The sequence below is a fragment of the Mytilus galloprovincialis genome, chromosome 3 (genome assembly GCF_965363235.1).
Source record: "Mytilus galloprovincialis chromosome 3, xbMytGall1.hap1.1, whole genome shotgun sequence".
Lineage (NCBI taxonomy): Eukaryota > Metazoa > Mollusca > Bivalvia > Mytilida > Mytilidae > Mytilus > Mytilus galloprovincialis.
The window spans coordinates 105,468,164-105,486,333 of record NC_134840.1 but is presented as its reverse complement, the minus strand read 5'-3'; the positions used below and the strand labels follow the sequence as shown (position 1 = coordinate 105,486,333).

Below are 18,170 nucleotides of genomic sequence, written 5' to 3'. Positions count from 1 at the left end.
GTTAAATAAATTGATTTATTTTAGTCTTGTTAAAAAAATATGTATGCCAGTCAGTATGATTGTTTTTATTATAAATAATAAAAAAAGTGAATGAAATTCGTATAATCTTCAATGGAAGTTAAAATAATAATTAGACAATCATTTGACAGTGAAACAAAATTAACAGTAACAGTAGAGCCTTGCTGATGGCTCTAAACCAATCCAATTAATAACTGTGTAGAGTGGCAATTAGAAGTAAGTACTTACTATACAATTAAAGTCATATAAAACATGTTTTTGGTTAGACTAATGTTAAGGAAACTAATCCAATGTATGCATGTATACTATACAAAACCATAACGTATAAACAATGAATATTTCTTAATGTGATGAATGATTGAAATTTAAGGCTTCTGATTAACTTTTTTTGCCATTTTAACACAGAATCATGAAGTATATGTATAATAAGTGAGATACTATCTAGAGCAAGGCTTATTTGGTTTTGTATTTTCCATGCATTCCCATTTATAAATTAAACTTTGTTATAACAGTTGTTAAGAATTTGGTGTGTTTCATATTTTCTTTAAGTAACAATTAGTTCTATCTTCCTTCCACATATGTTTTAATTCATTTTTCTTCTACATTTCTTCTTTGCGTAGTTGCTCTTTGCGACTGCACAATTTTTTGCTAGAGGTGTCTGAGTTGAGGTTACTGCATGATGAAATGTTTAAGAGTAGACTAGTCCAACAGATAACTAATCTGTCTGTCTTTTGGACAAGGCTACTTTGAAAGGAGGGTAGTATATCTGACCTAGTAACTACTTCACGGTTCAGCTAACAAGCAAGCTACCCAAAGATTTCACCTTTGGCTACACACTCAATGAAATCGACTGTAAATATTTGAATAAATAAAAGATTTCTATTAAAGGAAAGTCTGTGTACATGTGTTTTATCCTGAACTTAGCTATTCAAGTATATAAAACATATTTATTTTTTTTAATCATGTTTGAAGGATCATATGACTTTACATCATTCATAATGGTCTTTATGAGTCTTTATCAGCACATGAATCCACATCAACAGGCAATCACTTCTAAATAAACACAGTTTATTATTCTTGTATACATGTATCTTTCATTTTTCAAGTCGATTAAAGTGTCTAAGGATTATGGTTTTATATTCACTGTTAGAAAACCAAAAAACAAAATGATGTTATAGTGATATTCATTGATAAGGACATCATTCACCAATGTACAAACTTCTGATGGAGACTCATGAAAATGTTTATACAATACATAAAATGCACTAAAATTCTGCAAAGAATTGGATTTCATGTATGACTAGCTAGTACATTAAAGAAATGATAGACTTCATCATTGTCAAATACTCCAACTACCGTTGAACATTCTGTACACTTAACAGGATGAAAATTGTCCTCTGTTTCATTATTTGTAGTGTCCAATGTCTTCTGTTTTTTTTTACGTTTTTTCTTCTGTAACGGCTGTTTTAATAATTCTGATGTATCGACACGACAGTTCTTAACAAACATAGCTCTGTACTGGTTTTCATAAACATCATGCCTAAAAGATAATTGAAATAATTAAAGTCTTATTTTTTAGTTAATAAATCATGTATCCCTCTTTTTATTGTCTAACAGTTACAAATGGGACCGACTTTTCAGTGTTAACACTAACAAATCATATAATATGTTTTGCTCCACTCAAAAATAAATAGAGATTCCTGATATAGAAATTGTAACATTTCAAAAATTAAAAAGTCAATGTATTGCAATTGAAAACAAAAAAATAAACCATAGCCTGCACAGTTTAATATGGTTTGAAATCAGACAATTCTGTCATTTCAAGTTACATTGCATCACAATATCAAGAAACACTATAAAAAAAACAGTGTTATGGATACATGTACAAATTCATCATGTACATACATTTATACAGTATATATTTATTTTTCTCCTAATTTATAGACATTTGAAAGGAGGCTGATTTTAAAATGTTGTTGGCAAATAAAGGGACATTACTGGTACTTTCATAAATCACTACACTACATTTTTGTATCATTCATTTAAATTTTTTAAATTGTATTCTTCTCAGCTTCTAAGTAACTAAGGTAACATAGATTGTTTTATTCTTCTTTTTATAATGTAAATTGGGTTCAAAGAATTGACCGAAGCATAAAAAGGTATGCATGATCAAAGCTTTTACAACCATATAAATTTATAAAAAGAAACATTCAACTCTTATAGAGTACTGTCGGGTATTTTCGACCAGAGGCAGTTTTCGACCACCGAACATTTCGGGAGCGATTTCATGCACGCGAGGCGTTGTTTCCGCACCCTTTCCGCGTGCAGATCTGCAGAACTAAATATTTGTCATGGAAGGTTAGGTTAGCTGCAATTCACGGAAAGAAGAAGTAAGTTACATAATTTGTAACGGTTGTCGTGGAAAATCTCGCCATGATAAAAACAAGTATTACGTCATGTGTTAAAAAATATCTGTCTTTCAACAAATGATTTCAGTAAAAAACACCTACTGTTCAAGCATGAAAACCTAATGACACTGTTCGCTAAATTCCTGGGAATAAAAATGAACACATAAATGAATAAATCAGACGCATTTTAAAAAATATTTTGCCGATAATCAACTTATATCCCTTTCACACGTATTTCGCCTATTTTCGACCAGTCTTGTATATTTTGTGTTACTATGGACGCTTTGTTTACGCTTTTCAAGGCTACAGTGACGTCACAATATGAATGACGTAACGAAATCGGGCACCTTGTATAGACAATGTCATAGTCAGAAGGACAATGTTATCGCAATTGGAATGTCGAATACACTGTGATTGTAATTTTTTTTACTAGCTGAAAATAATAAAATCAAAACTTTGTATGAGCAACAAGATCAAAATGCAGTCTGTTTTTGAAGGATATTTTTTAGTCCAAACTTATTTTTTTTCCTCCGCGAAATCAAAGCAATTTGTCTACGTGTCAATAGAAAACCCGAAGACGTTTATAAAATACTCCCTAAAAGAGGGTGGACGGGAGGGGTTTGACAAGGGGTAGCAATCACCACTTCCCTTCTTTTAATATCAACTTGAGCTAACAATCCCTCCCCTTTACTCCCTGTTCTCATTCCCCTTAACCCGACCCCCTTATTTTACTCCCAGTTACTCCCGATTATCGCCTCCCTTATCCCAGGGACCCCATGTCCACCAACTCCTACCTGTTTTCTCTGTTGTGTTTGTTTTTCTCGTGGGTCACCTTCCAGGTTGTTAAAATTTAAATGTTTTTGTTCACTTTTTTTACTCTAAAAATGTACATGTATTAATATAATTAAGAAGGTGTGGTATGAGTGCCAATGAGACAACTCTCCACATTGTTTGTTTATATTATATTAGTATTTTCGAAAGTGTGTAATCATATTTGTATTTAATTTAATGCCTCAGTTGCTACAGGTTGGTTTTTTTTCGGTCTGTTTTATTTGCTTCATCTTTGTCCCGTAACATTCCAAATATACTGTATATGATCATTTCCTTCATTTAACTTGTCTGGAAATGCAAAATGACCGGGTCTACTAAATTTGTATGTACATGTGCAAAATAAAATCGTATTGATACATGAAATAGATACATTTAAAAAGCGATAAAAACAGGATATCTTCAAGTATAAGTGATTTCCATTTAACCCCATTTCGTCTCGTTTGTAAATCCTTAACGCCTGGATTAAGTTTCAATGAAGTCATAAAATACATGTATCATCGCGTCGGCACAACATTGGTTATATGCTTTCATGAAACGCCATCCTGAGATTTCTACTCGAACTCCGCAGAAACTTGGTAAGGAACGCGCAGTTATATCTTGGCAAAAAATAAAATGATGGTTTGAAGATTTTGCAAAGTACCTAACGGAAAATTATGAAGAGGGAATAAATATATTGAAAGATGCTTCCCGCATATATAACGCAGATGAAAGTGGTTTTCCGCAAGATCCAAAATCTGGTAAAATGTTGGCTGCTAAAGGCAGTAAGAATGTGTATTCAACATGTTCAGCTGAAAAATCACAGATAACAGTTCTTGCATGTATGAGTGCAACAGCACACTACTTACCACCTATGCTTGTATTTCCAGGGGAGCGTTTCCGGTTTAATCCACTAGAAGGTTTCACTGAAGTAGTACTTGGTCGGACAAAGACTGGTTGGATGGATTCCGAACTATTTTACACCTGGGTGCGTGATCATTTTATTACTGCCATAAAGGACCGAAAAGTAAAGCTACCGGTTATTTTGCTGGTGGATGGACATACTAGCCATATTAGTCTGGAAACAGCTCAGCTTTGTAAGTCTGAGAATGTTATATTGTACTGTTTGCTCGAACATGCAAGTCATATATTACAGCCTTGTGATGTTACTCTGTTTGGGCCTTTGAAGAAGCACTGGAGAGATTCAGTGAGAGATTACCAGTTCAAAAATCCGGGTGAATTTGTCACAAAAGGTACCTTTGCTTCTGTATTTAAGTCGGCGTGGGCAAAAGGAACAACAGTTGATGTAGCAATTAAAGGTTTCCGTCATACTGCATGGGATTTATCCATTTTCAGTTGAAAGTGTAGATAAATCTAAAGTTGAGCCATCTGAAGTATTTGCCAGGGCAAAACCAGACCAGGATCTCGGTAATGACGACGATATGAATTGTAAAGATGCCCAGGTTGATAGTCGTCCAGTTACCAATAGTTCTGGGATATACAATCTAGATCAAGAACCCGTACAAATTGCTGATGAGGCGGATACAGAAATTGCTTTAATGCCATCTGAAATTGTTGACTCTGTCTCATGTGAAACATCACATACAATAGTTGAAGAATTGCATGATCAGCCTCCTTGTCTTTATCCAGAAACCATCATACAAGTTACTCCATGCAATGTCAATGTAACACCACACAAAGACGAAAACAAACGTGTGAAAAAGCACCTTCATCATCTTTTGAACTCCTACTTGTTACTCCAAGTGAACAAAAGACTCTCAAGAAAAAGAAAACTCGCACTGTACTACCAAAAGCCGTATCGGGATCGGAAATGATAAAAATTTTAGAGAATAGAAAACAGCAGAAAGAAGATGAACAGGAAATGAAAGAAAAACGTAAGATTGATAGAGAATTAAAACGCAAACTAAAGGAAGAGGAAAATGCTAAAAAGAAAGAGAAAAAAAACGAGAAAAAGAAAAGAATGGAAGAAAATAAGAAACGTAAATTATCCAAAAAACAAAAGAAATCGGAGAAATCGACTACTTCCAGGCTTTGTTCCAAGTGTTTATAAATTACTTGAAACAGACGATGTTTATATATGTTGCGAGATTTGCTCCTCCTTTTATCATGCAAAATGCTCTGGTGTTGACTTTTCTTGTGTGCATATTGACGACATCGTTAGCTTTCCATATGAGTGTGATGATTGCCTCTAAAAACCGTCAGATATATTTTGTGACAAAATTTTCAAAATGAATGTATGACTTGTTACAAATTCTATATATTTATTACTACAGTGCAATGATTTAAAAGAAATAATATTGCTACATGTATACTGTGATGCATTATCTGTTGTTATTTTCGGTAGTTTTTTGTGTGGTTCTTGTTGCAGTCTAGTTTTTTGTGGGGCTCGTGTTGATCAATCTTTAGTTTTTTGTGGGATTTGTGTTGCAGTCTTATGTTTTTGTGGGGTTCGTGTTGCACAGTCTAGTTTTTTGTGGGTTTCGTGTTGCACAATCTTTAGTTTTTGTAGGGTTAGTGATGCCCAGTCTTTATTTTTTCGTGGGGTTTGTGTTGCTCACTCTTAGTTTTCTGTGTTGGGTATGTGTGGACTGTCGTCGTATTTTTTTAGTTTAATTGTCCCTTTGGTATCTGAATGAACAATATCACGTGCACCACTATAATTATTCACACAAAGAAACACTTACTTTATTCATCTGACAATGTGATCTTAGCAATACAGGTCACGACAATTAATTTAAATTCGCACAAGTATTCACAAGCCCCGTGCAAGCAGTTGTAGAGGTTCATTTTTTCTTGTGAAATCCGCTTAAAACAGGTAATTCGAAATTTTCAGAAACACAACATTGATTTCTTTTTAAGCCTGCATGCCTGAATAATATCAGTTGCTGATCAAAACTTGTAACGTTTGTGCGAATACCGAAACGGTATCACTTTGAGAAGTTAAATGACCGTTTATCTCCACTTACGATGGCAAAATAATTATCAATTAAACACTTCATGAACAATTGATTCTGGGGTCGAACCATAATATAATGTTATCAGTGATATGACAGAAGGAAATTAGAAAGTGGTCGAAAATGTCCGACCGTGGTCGAAAATACCCGAACATGGTCGAAAATACCCGAATATTTAACAACGTCAAAATAGTCATTACTAATGCAATTATCAAAAATTAAGTATTGTTTCTTCGACGAACATAATGTCCAATATGTAAAGATGTTCACTTGTAACGTGAAGATGACCATTGTTTTTTCTCTGACGTCACAATCGAATTTACCGTTAAGTGGTCGAAAACTGCCGACGTTGCCCTAACTACTTTTTTATGCTACAACCATGAAGTTTTATCAATCTTTACTTTTGTATTTTTATGCATTATCTGACATTGTCACAATGGTCATAACTGCTGTATTTCAAAAAGATAAAATTTGATATTGAGTGCTTCATGATTGTTGCAAACAAATCAAAATTACCAATTCAAATGAAACATACATGTACATGCAGTGTACATGTAATGTTTGATGATTAAAAGGCATCGATGAATTACATCTTACAAAGTACAAATGTTACACATTAATGATGCAAAATTCATCTATCTTTACCCAGGTCTACCATCTGTTAGGCCACATCACATTAGGTAACGTGACCAAGTAATACATTTTTTTTAAGTAGCTTACCCCTGACAATCAAGACACAGTAATGTCATACAAGCGGGACAGTTTAAAACTGCATCACTGTTTTGACGTTTTGATTTGGATCCTGAGGGTACAGGCAGCTGATAAGCTTGTCGTTCAGCATCAACCCATCGCTGGTCTTCTTCATCTAGGTCAGGATCGTACAATAAGTCATCATTGCTTTGAACAGGTTGTCTTCTTTTGACACGTTCATCACCTGCAAAAAGTTTTAATATTTATGAAATCTTTAGATGTAGTATGAAATTTTTACTGACACAAATTATGTTTAACTTCAGACATCTTTGAGCTCTTTCATTGTTTATGTTGAATAATTTAACAAAAAGTTATCTCAATTATTAAAATTTCAGGAAGTGCTGCTATAAATAAGGCTATTTAGTAAAAAGAAATCAAAATCAGGAATTTTCATGTTTTGTAAAAACTTAAACTTAATGTCACAATCTTTGCAATATTAAACAAGAATGTGTCCAAAGTACACGAATGCCCCACTCGCACTATCATTTTCCATGTTCAATGGACCATGAAATTGGGTAAAAACCCTAAATTGGAATTTTTAGAAAGATCATACCATAGGGAACATGTGTACTAAGTTTCAAGTTGATTGGACTTCAACTTCATCAAAAACTACCTTGACCAAAAACTTGAACCTGAAACTCACACTTTCATTTTCTATGTTCAGTTGCAAATGAAATAGGGGTCAAAAGTCTAATTTGGCTTTAAAATTAGAAAGATCATATCATAAGCAACATGTGTACTAAGTTTCAAGTTGATTGGACTTCAACTTCATCAAAAACTACCTTGACCAAAAACTTTAACCTGAAGCCGGACAGACAGACGAACAAACGAAAGAACGGACACACTACTATCCTAGGTGGGGCATAAAAAAATTGCAAAAATTTCTGAATTAGTAGTTAAGAATAAAAAATAACATTGAAATTCCATTTCTGGATAACAGATTAGGCAGTGTAGTTGTATTTTTGGTAAGTTGTCCCAAAGTTCATTTAAAATGTTTTTAGTGAAAATTGTGGTAAACTGGTATGTTAAGATTCATATTGCCATTTTTTCAGTACCTTGTAAAACCATTTCCTCTTCTTCTGAATCGTAATAAATATCATCATAAAATTGTTGTAGTTCTGTAGGTTTCTCTTGGTCTTGAGCTTTGCTACTACCTAAAATGACAACAAGATATTCCCATTGATTTGCTTTTTAGTGTAAACCCTGATGAAGGAACAATGAATCCAAATTGTATTCGGTCTGATGTTCTATGAATGAATGAATATTTCAATATTAAAGTGCAATTAAATCATATGACAAGTATAGTATAAATCTTTGATATCCCAGGGCTGATCCAATCATTTTTAAAAGGGGGTTCCCCAACCCAAGATAAAAGGGGAAAAGGGGGGGGGGGGGGTATCAACCCCTGGAAACCACCTCGGATTGCCACTGATACATGTACATGTATCTGCTGCCATGTGGACAAGACATATTTTTGAACTAAACTTCCTTGGATATGATGAGTCTAAAGGTTGGTAAGCCATATATTGATGTACGATTATTATTTGAAAGCATCAATAAACAATAAATTTCTCTGAAAATCAACTTGACCTGAGGGCATGGCAACCTTCATTAGCCCTTTCTTGTACATTATTTCGTTTCATTTATATCTTTAATAAATAAACAGCTGTGCCATGAGCGCATGATTCACCTGTCATCTTGTATGTGAATTTTTATGCAATAGTTCTGACATACGGTGCAACATGTGAAAAAAACCCTTTTACAAAAATTTTATTACTATAATAAAATTTTGAATCATCACCAAAAAGTAAAAAGATCTTTAGATTGATATAACTAAGAAGAGCAAAAACTGTTTTTGAGATATGGCGGGAAATGTGAAAAACACACACCCCTGTTTTAGTTACAAAGTCCCGTAACTCAAAAAGTTTTAACCTTATTTTCACCAAAAAGTTTACAGATCGTTTGATCATCATAAGAAACAACTATATTAAGTTTCATGAAATTAAGATAAATCTTTCTCAAGTTACGCTGCAACATGTTTACAGTTTACACTGGACAGACAGATGGACGACATTTGTATACCATAATATGTCCCGTCAAAATTTTGACAGGCGTATAAAAATTCTACTTGATAAATCTTTACCTTGAACAGTTTCTGCAACATTACTTGATCTTTCATTTACCAGTCCTTTAATATGTTTGTTAAGTTCATTATTCATTTCCTTTTCAAAGTCATCTTCACTTGAAGAATCATGTCTTTGTTGGACTTTTGTCTGTAATTTACGCTTCTGTTCAGGTGTTCCATGTAAAATAACCTCGATATCATCATCAGAACTAGTGAGAAAATAAATAATTTTTAAAGGATACATTGTACATGAAGGTCTAACATAGATCTATATATATAATATATCATACTTCTATAAAATAATATGGCATTGACCAAGATCATGTTTTGTCTTACTTTGACTAATTGATGACTGATTTGTTGATATTTAATCCACTTTAAGCACTATTGCCTTTTGGTCAGTTTTTATAAGTGAAGGTGAGAACCATAAACCTTCTGGACTTTGTCCTAAATCTTTACACTTTATCAATACGATGTGTGTGATTGATAGTTTAGTCTTTGACACATAATTTTTTTTTTTAAATTAATTGTTATTGGCTTTGAAGATGCAAGCTTTCAGAAACTGCAAGAACTCTTAGAACAGTCCTTTTGTAAGTTTTTTTTGTGTGTTTTGTGTCAATATGATGATCATGAGTCCACACATTTTCAACCGATTTTTACTGTTCTTGTGTTGTCACACCATTATCCAACATGTCCAAGGTGAGAGGAGGGTTTGGCACATCCACACTTGCCTAACCCTGTCACATTCTAATCTGTCGGTACAAAGTCATGACCTGCTACATTGTGTATTTCCAATAATTTTGTTGTGTATAGGAAACATAATAGTGATTACCTTACTTGCACCCATTGTACGATGGATTTTGCTTCTTTTGGTTGCTCTTACATGTGTACTTGACAAATACAAAAATGACTACCACAGAGTAAGTGCATGTAGCCTGTTCAACTATTACCATGATAACATGTATACATATATATTACCTAGTCAAAATTTGGAAACATGAAATAAAAATCCAATCTATTGACATAAAATATGTGTTTGAAACATGTGAAAAAAAGGAAAGCAAATTTCAATTACCTCTGATTTTATCACATAACCATTGGCTGATCATATGATTTATTCTTTACAAGGAATAAATGAAAAGAGAAGGCAATTTCTCGTCCAGAAATGGACAATAAACAAATAAGAAGGTGTGGTATGATTGCCAATAAGAAAACTTTAACATGTTTAATCAGTCGGATTTGAAATGAAGAGGACTCTTTTTATCAGCTAAAGAACAGTAACAATGATGATAGGAATAATATAATTTAACTAGAATGTGACTGGTATGGCCAGACAAAAAACTACTGCGCAAAGTTTTCGCTGGACCTAATACATTCAGTTATTGAATCTGGTTCATTACATGTACTTGGAAGAAGAAGAAGCCTAGGACGTATGTATAGGATGCATGTATGGGCCCAGGCCATTCATTAGGAGGCAGTACCCGGTACTTTTACCCTCCTATGCTATTGACAAGTACCGCCTAAATGTAGGAATTTTTATATAAGATATTCATGGAATAAATTGAAAAATACCACCTAGAAACGTGGAAAGTACCAGTCAACATAAAAGATAATGAAACCCCTGTGGGCCGTCCAAAACATTCTGTATACATTGACATAAATTATTTTAGTCCAAATAATTATGACGTCTTGAAAGGCTATTATATTTTTTTTTCTTTGACGTCTAACTTCGACGTCATAACGCCAAACTCATATATTCAATTGGACTTTGAGAGGGAATTTACTGCTTTATAAAAACATTTAGCTGATTTCTCCTCAAGATGCTTCATTTTAGGTGTATAAAATATATTTTTGAACCAAACTCGGTACATTTTGACCAACCTGAATTTCCGGATAATGCAAAACAATGGTTCCGGAAATTCGGGTTTTACTGAGTTTGGTGTAAAAGTTATTTTATAATCTCCTAAAAAGAAATCAGACAAACGTTTTAAAAAATGCAGTCGACATGTTCCCGCCTCGGATGGAATTGTTACTTATATTATTATTTCTGTAGGGATTAATTGGAAATATTTTGCACAAACAAACACATTAAAGGTAAGATTTTTTATATATGCATTTTGTTTTAGCCTTCATTGAAAATTTGATGGCTAAATTGGGTCTCAAAGTTGAGAGCAAAATATGCTCTCAAAGTCCAACCGAAAATGGCGGCTTCAGCATTATGACGTCGAAGTAAGGCGTCAAAGAAAAAAATTATAATAGCCTTTCAAGACGTCATAATTATTTGGACTAAAATTATTTGTGATACATTTTTGTTCTTGCAAAGGGGGATATAGTTTAATGTTTTGATGTATCAATTCATTTCCTATTTTCCACCATGTAAAGTAAAAATCAGAACATATATCATTGAACATTGTATATATGTAAATTATTTGTAAATAACAGTTTTTATTTTTAACTACGTATGTCTGTATGATAGTACCTATCGCAAGGCTCGTGGTCACTGTCATCTTCAAAGTCATAGTAGTCGTAGTCCCTATCAGTAATTCTATTCATTTCAAATCAATATCAATAACAACTTTTTTTCAATTTCTGTTTTTTTTTCTGCAAAATCAAAATACAATTTGTTTCCCAAAATCGTATCTTCAATGTAAATCTGTTAATTAATGTGCAAATGTATTTTCACTCCATTATAAACGCCTAAGTGATTCCCACAAAAATAAAGTAATACGTTCACAGATGCGGACTGTTTTTTGCTTTCCGAAATAAATAATTTTGATAGCACATTGAGACGACGATGAGTATAATTGATGATTCATGCCTAATGACAAATTAAAAAAAAGATAGCTAGACGATATCATAAAAAATGTTAAAACTAGACATAAAGTCATTTCAGTCCAACTATCATAGAAAAACTTAGTAATACATTATTGACCACAGTTTTACTTTATAGATACATGAGTTGGATTACACTGAACGGTTTTATTTTTCATTAAATTGTGTTAAACATCATAACATAGACTTCTGCAATAGTAAAATAATAATTATGTTAAAAAAAATAAAGAAAACAAATACACATGGATATATTCTGAACCTGAGATATATAGTATATCATTAGTATAATAGTCCCAGTTAGGACACTGAACAATAATACCTGTTAATTTGTTTTCATCAAGTCTGCCAATGACATTATGGATTGATGATTTCATGCAGTTTATATTTCAGAGAACTTCTCCAATGTCGATTTTAACATAGAGTACATTTTTTCCATTTCGAAACAAGATAGTTGTATATACATATATTTGTATTGTATTCCTGTCATGTAATGTTGTCATTTTCTTGTTATATTTAACATTGCCATAAAAGCGGGAGGTTTGGCTTGGCCACAAAACCAGGTTCAACCCACCATTTTTTTTTTCTTAAAATGTCCTGTACCAAGTCAGGAAAATGACCATTATAGATTAGTTCGTTTCTGTGTGTGTAACATTTTAATGTTCACGTGTCGTTGTTCTCCTCCTATATTTGATGCGTTTCCCTCAGTTTTAGTTTGTAACCCGGATTTGTTTGTTTTTTTCTCAATCGATTTATGAGTTTCGAACAGCGGTATACTATTGTTGCCTGTATTTGGATGTTTTGTTTTATAGAATTAAACTTATTTTTGGCTAGTTTATATAGCAAGCTTTTATATTTTGGTTAATCATTTTATCGAGCTTTTTATTTAAAAGAATATCTCAAGATCCCAACAGAATTCAGAAGCTTTTACTCTTTTTTTCTCTCCGAGAGGCTATTGCAAGACTATACTGTTTTGTAAATCACTGAATTTCGATGGAACTTATTAAGTCGCCCTTTACGTGCAATTGTGTACATAAAAGGCGAATTGAAATATCCAGTCTATTTTTGGTTCACTAAACTTGAACTTCCAATGCAGATACAAATATATTGTTAAGAACAAATCATTCTGTGTAAATAGCTCCGATTCAAAACAAAAGCTGACCATAAATTAAGCGATTGTGGCACTGATTTTTTGTTTTTTCAGTTTAAGATTAATTTTTTTTCATTTCCCCTTATTCTATGTGTTCTTTGGAAAATAATTGTAGCTTTAGTTTTAGTTTTCTCGTTTGAATTGTTTTAGATTGTCATATCGGGGCCTTTTATATAGCTGACTATGCGGTATGGACTTTGCTCATTGTTGAAGGCGGTACGGTGACCTATAGTTGTTAATGTCTGTGTCATATTGGTCTCTTGTGGACAGTTATCTCATTGGCAATCATACCACATCTTCTTCTTTTTTTTATAATTATGCAGCAATATAACTGAATAATTATTGTATTATTGTGTATAGAAATAAGAATTATACATGGATATAAGAAGCACAAACATAAAAACCTTGGAATATAAGGGAAAAGAACTTTTGAAAAATTAAAGAAAATTTTAATGAAAAATCTTAAGCACAAAAGAGCACCTGTTAAACTGATATCATCAAGATGCTAGTTGTTTTTTAAAAGAAATTTATTTGTTAAGTATTACTAAGTGATATTTTTCAACATTCAGTTACCAATTTCTTATAGTCGATGTAACAACAGCTGAAAGCGCTATCAGCTGTTTTGTCATGTGATTCTTTGTCATTTTCTGTTTTATATTTTTCAAATATATATATATATATAATTGAGAATGGAAATGGTTAATGTGTCAAAGAGACAACAACCCGTTCCGTAAAACTTTTATATTGTTAAATGAATGCTTGCACGTAGTATTTCCTACATTCAACAGCAAAGTACTACACATTTCGGCTATAATAGTTCCACCTGTTAGTTATAAACTGTAACTAACTCCTATTTTATAATTTGTTAAAGTGTTAAAAAGAATAAGTAATTTCATTTGTTCAGTTGCTTAAAAAAGATGACAGTTCTTTAGTATGATGATATTTTTTATCTAAATAATCATTGCCAAGAATTTTCTAAATATACTGCAGACCCAAAATGAAATTACTCTAAATAAATCAAACATGAACAGTAATAACTGTCCTTTCCTAGATTTCGACATTTTTTTTCACGGGAATCTCTACACAAAAATCTAAGACAAATGGACGATTTTTCGTTTCTTATTGTTAACTTTCCTTTTTAGGTCACCGGAGACCAAAGGGCTTGACCGTCCGTCGTCGTCCGTCGTCTGTCGTCGTAAACTATTTAAAATATATTGTCCTCTGAAACAACTGGATTTTTTGTAATCAATAAAAGCTCGTTTCCATAGAATTCCATTATTATGTTGTTTTGCCATATTTTTTTTAGAAAGTTTGCTCAACCTTTACGGTTAAAAGTACGTAACATGTCAAATTCATTTTCACCGATTTGACTCAAAATCTTATATTTGATTTATAACATACTAAAATTGATATCCAAATTAAAAAAAACAATAATTCTATTTGATTTATAACATACTAAAACGTATTTAAATTATCTAAATTCTACAAAGTCTAAGATAAACCATTTACGATGCATGGGGTCAATAATATGTATCAGCATTTTGTGTGTATTTCAGTCTTTACGCAATCTATTTAACCATCGAGATGACCTCCACTACAACCCACAGTCATGTAACCAGATATAAATTTAAATATAGTTAGGTAAAACGTGCAATTATAATTTTCTACCTAGTGATTTTCTAGGTCTGTTTGATTTCATATTATAGACTCAAAAATATTTTAATCATCGTTTTAGCTGTATATATATATAAATATTATGAATGAGTTTTTGTGGATCGAATAAGTCTACCAAATGATTTCTCTTTGTTTCACTTTCAATGTTGACATTCTTTTCCTCTTGTTAGCTGAAAACGTCAAATGTACGCGTAACCCATCCATAGTCTAAGGACTTAAATTGATGGTAACATGATTGTTTCAATCAGGTCGAACTATTCACTTGGAAGTGAACAATTCATCAGCGATATTTCAAATTGATTTTTTTTTATCTTAGTTTGATAAAACTGAACCAAACTGGCTGCAAAAATTGAAATATTATTTTAATATTTGACTCTTATTCATGATGGAACAAAGAAAACCATGTTTTGATTTTTCGTTTTATCTCGTAGTTAATTTCCCGTTAAAGTTTAAATTCTTTAACATTTACGTTAGCTGAGTTTCTGTCTGGTGCTGAAAAATAAAAACTTTATATCTTATAACCAATAATTCCAATCATTGATAAAAATCATAATAAAGTAATCATTATGATTTTTATTTAATGCTTGGAATACCTACCAGATAAAATCACAAACCTGACAACTGTAAATTCATTTCTTTTCGTGGATATTTAACTATAGATAATGTGTTGAACATTAAATTTGTTGTTTACATGAAACCACAAAATCAACGAAAATTGGTATCCAACGAATAATTCTGAATTAAAAGTCTATATAAAAAAGGCATTACAAAAAGAAAGAATACAACCAAGTGCAGTTGAATTCAACAGTAAAAATATGTAAATCAAAAGATGACTGAAGAATCACAAATAGGATGAACAAATGGGCCAATCAAAGATTATAGGTAACAATAAGGGCTGATTATTCAACAGAGTTTTTGAGAGTTTTTTTTCAGATAAATAAAATAAATATAAAACAACTTTAAATTCATTATAAAAAACCATATAATATAAATTAAAATTAAAGATATTTATGTTCAGTTGATATTTCTATAGTTCAGTGATTACATTGATTACAGGTGACATGATTTTTACATACATTGTGCAATCTGTTAATTAGCTTATATTTGTTACGTTATATATTAACAATGACTTAAGGATTGTCACAGTTAGCACCCTTTATTTCATCTCATTTACTATTTTTTGTGCAAACAAAATGTTAGATTTTTTTTAGTTAACTGAACATGAAAAAGGTCAAGAATATTAATAAAGTGATATGCGAATGAAAACAAAAAAAGTTGGTTCTTCATACAGGTATATATTGCAAATTGTAAAATGTTAATAGACCGGTGAAGTATGACATTTTCATTGCAATAAAGTGCATAGATTTTCTTATCTAGTGTTGTATTCTTACCTAATGAAGGTTAACTGAAGGGACGAGTACCAACCTTTCCCAGACAATGGTAGACAGTGGCGTTCTCCCCGATGGACTGTGGTGTCTACAGCCCTAAAGGAGTAGAACTCTTGAACTGTCAAAGCCAATTTGAATCTCTGTCATAATGATATTTCTCATGTGAATGGGGCACAGTCGTATACAGAGCATTGACTGGGAGAGGAGTTGGGGACGTGTAGGGTAGGGGAAATGATGAGGTGTACTTTTGGTGTAAGGGTAGCTAGGGTTAGGTAGTTAGGGGTAAACATTGTTAAGGGTAAACATTGTAAAGGGTAAGCATAGTTAAGGGTAAACATTGTTAAGGGTAAGCATAGTTAAGGGTAAGCATAGTTAGAGATATTTTCTGGCAGGTATGCGAAAGGTTGAGAGGGTCAAGGGTATGTTGGTGAAGTTTGTAACGGGTAATGGTGGTTAAGGGTAAAGTAGGTTAAATGCCACGTCGAAACTGTGTGTTATGAGAGTGTGTGTGTGAGAAGAGTGGAAACAGTGTCAGAGTGTGTGAGTGTGAGAAGAGTGGAGAGTGTCAAAGTGTGTGTGTGATAGGAGAGTGTGTGAGAGGGGAGGACATAGTGAATAGAGTGTGATAGGAGGGTGTTGGAGGGTGTGTGTGGGTGTGTGAAAGGCTAGGACATAGTAAGAGTGTGGGCGTGTGATAGTACAGTGTAGGAGAGTATGTGAGATGAGAGTGTGATAGGAGGGTGTTGGAGAGTGTGTGTGATAGGAGAGAATGTCAGAGGAGATGATAGTGGAGAGAGTGTGAGAGGAGAGCGTAGTAGAGAGTGTGATAGTAGGATGTGATAGGAGGGTGTAGGAGAGTGTGTGATAGGAGAGAATGTCAGAGGAGATGATAGAGTGGAGAGAGTGTGAGAGGAGAGCGTAGTAGAGAGTGTGATAGCTAAGAGGACAGTGTGATAGTAGGGTGTGGTAGGAGAGTGTGTGATAGGAGAGAATGTCAGAGGAGATGATAGAGTGTGAGAGGAGAGCGTAGTAGAGAGTGTGACAGCTTAGAGGACAGTGTGATAGTAGGGTGTGATAGGAGGGTGTAGGAGAGTGTGTGATAGGAGAGAATGTCAGAGGAGATGATAGAGTGGAGAGAGTGTGAGAGGAGACCGTAGTAGAGAGTGTGACAGCTGAGAGGACAGTGTGAGGGATTGCAGACAAAGTGTGAGGGTGACAATACAATACGTTTATAACTATTTAAGAAAAATCTAAAGTTTGTCCTCATATTCAAAGGCAGATCCAAGATTAGAGGGGTAACGGCCCATCAACGTTATAAATGGAACAGAATATGCATTTGCCATATATATATAACTCAATAACGGGTACCGTGCACTTATGACTGCCGCCCGGGCACCCTATGACTGCCGCCTAAATCCGCCTATATGATAGTCACTGTCACTCTCTTATAATTATAAATTGTTCTGTTGTAATGTTTATATTTTATCATGTCATAATCATTTTATGTAAATGTGTTTGAGCCAAAAAATAGTGTCTATTAGTCAATGAATCAAGTTTTTGAATTTATATCAATAATTCAACATAAGTGTCCCAGATAGTAAACATTTTACCTCCCTGTACAAAGTCCTTTATCAATCTAATCAAAATATATATCTTTGATTTTGTTATACTCATATGCTGTAACTATGCTTATGGTAAGAATGTTCAAATCCTTCAATTGCTAATTAATTTTATTACTGAATTTCATAATGAGTGAGAAACTTCATGACAACTGCAAAACAACACGCCACGAATCTCTGTTGAAAAAAAGAATTTCACAGTGATGGAAAACACAGGAGCCGGAGAATGTATCCTCGTTGATCAATTATTACTCATTCTGACATTCTGACAACGTTCAAAAGTTTTAAATTGAAGTACATATGACAGCATAAAATCATTATTTATGAAACTCGGGCAACATTCCATGAAATTGAACGATACATTATTCCAATAAAAAAAATCTTTAGAAAAAAAAACATTTTTAGCGTGGTTGGACAGTTCGTATTT

The 18,170-nt window shown here is 33.0% G+C and overlaps 2 protein-coding genes across 2 annotated transcripts; one reads left to right on the top strand and one right to left on the bottom strand.

Annotated features, from left to right (window-relative positions):
• Positions 1-1,069: 1,069 nt before the first annotated feature.
• On the bottom strand, positions 1,070-11,745 carry LOC143069658 (E2F-associated phosphoprotein-like). Its single transcript, XM_076244399.1, has 5 exons — positions 11,563-11,745; positions 9,102-9,292; positions 8,014-8,112; positions 6,929-7,142; positions 1,070-1,558 (listed from the first exon to the last, which is right to left on the bottom strand). Exons 1-5 carry the CDS (start codon positions 11,634-11,636, stop codon positions 1,309-1,311), a joined length of 828 nt encoding a protein of 275 aa, XP_076100514.1. The 5' UTR covers positions 11,637-11,745; the 3' UTR covers positions 1,070-1,308.
• LOC143069840 (uncharacterized) lies at positions 2,370-4,593 on the top strand. The gene is made up of 2 exons (XM_076244644.1): positions 2,370-2,376; positions 3,884-4,593. The coding sequence occupies exons 1-2, from the start codon at positions 2,370-2,372 to the stop codon at positions 4,591-4,593; spliced, it is 717 nt and encodes a 238-aa protein (XP_076100759.1).
• Positions 11,746-18,170: the final 6,425 nt, after the last annotated feature.

Bases quoted from the DNA above. Each gene is read 5' to 3' on its own strand.
- LOC143069658 (XM_076244399.1), bottom strand. From the start codon at position 11,636: ATGAATAGAATTACTGATAGGGACTACGACTACTATGACTTTGAAGAT. The intron at 9,293-11,562 runs GTACTATCATAC...TTTTCTCACTAG, and splicing joins GACCACGAGCCTTGCGATAG to TTCTGATGATGATATCGAGG. The intron at 1,559-6,928 runs GTAAGCTACTTA...ATTATCTTTTAG, and splicing joins CTGTGTCTTGATTGTCAGGG to GCATGATGTTTATGAAAACC.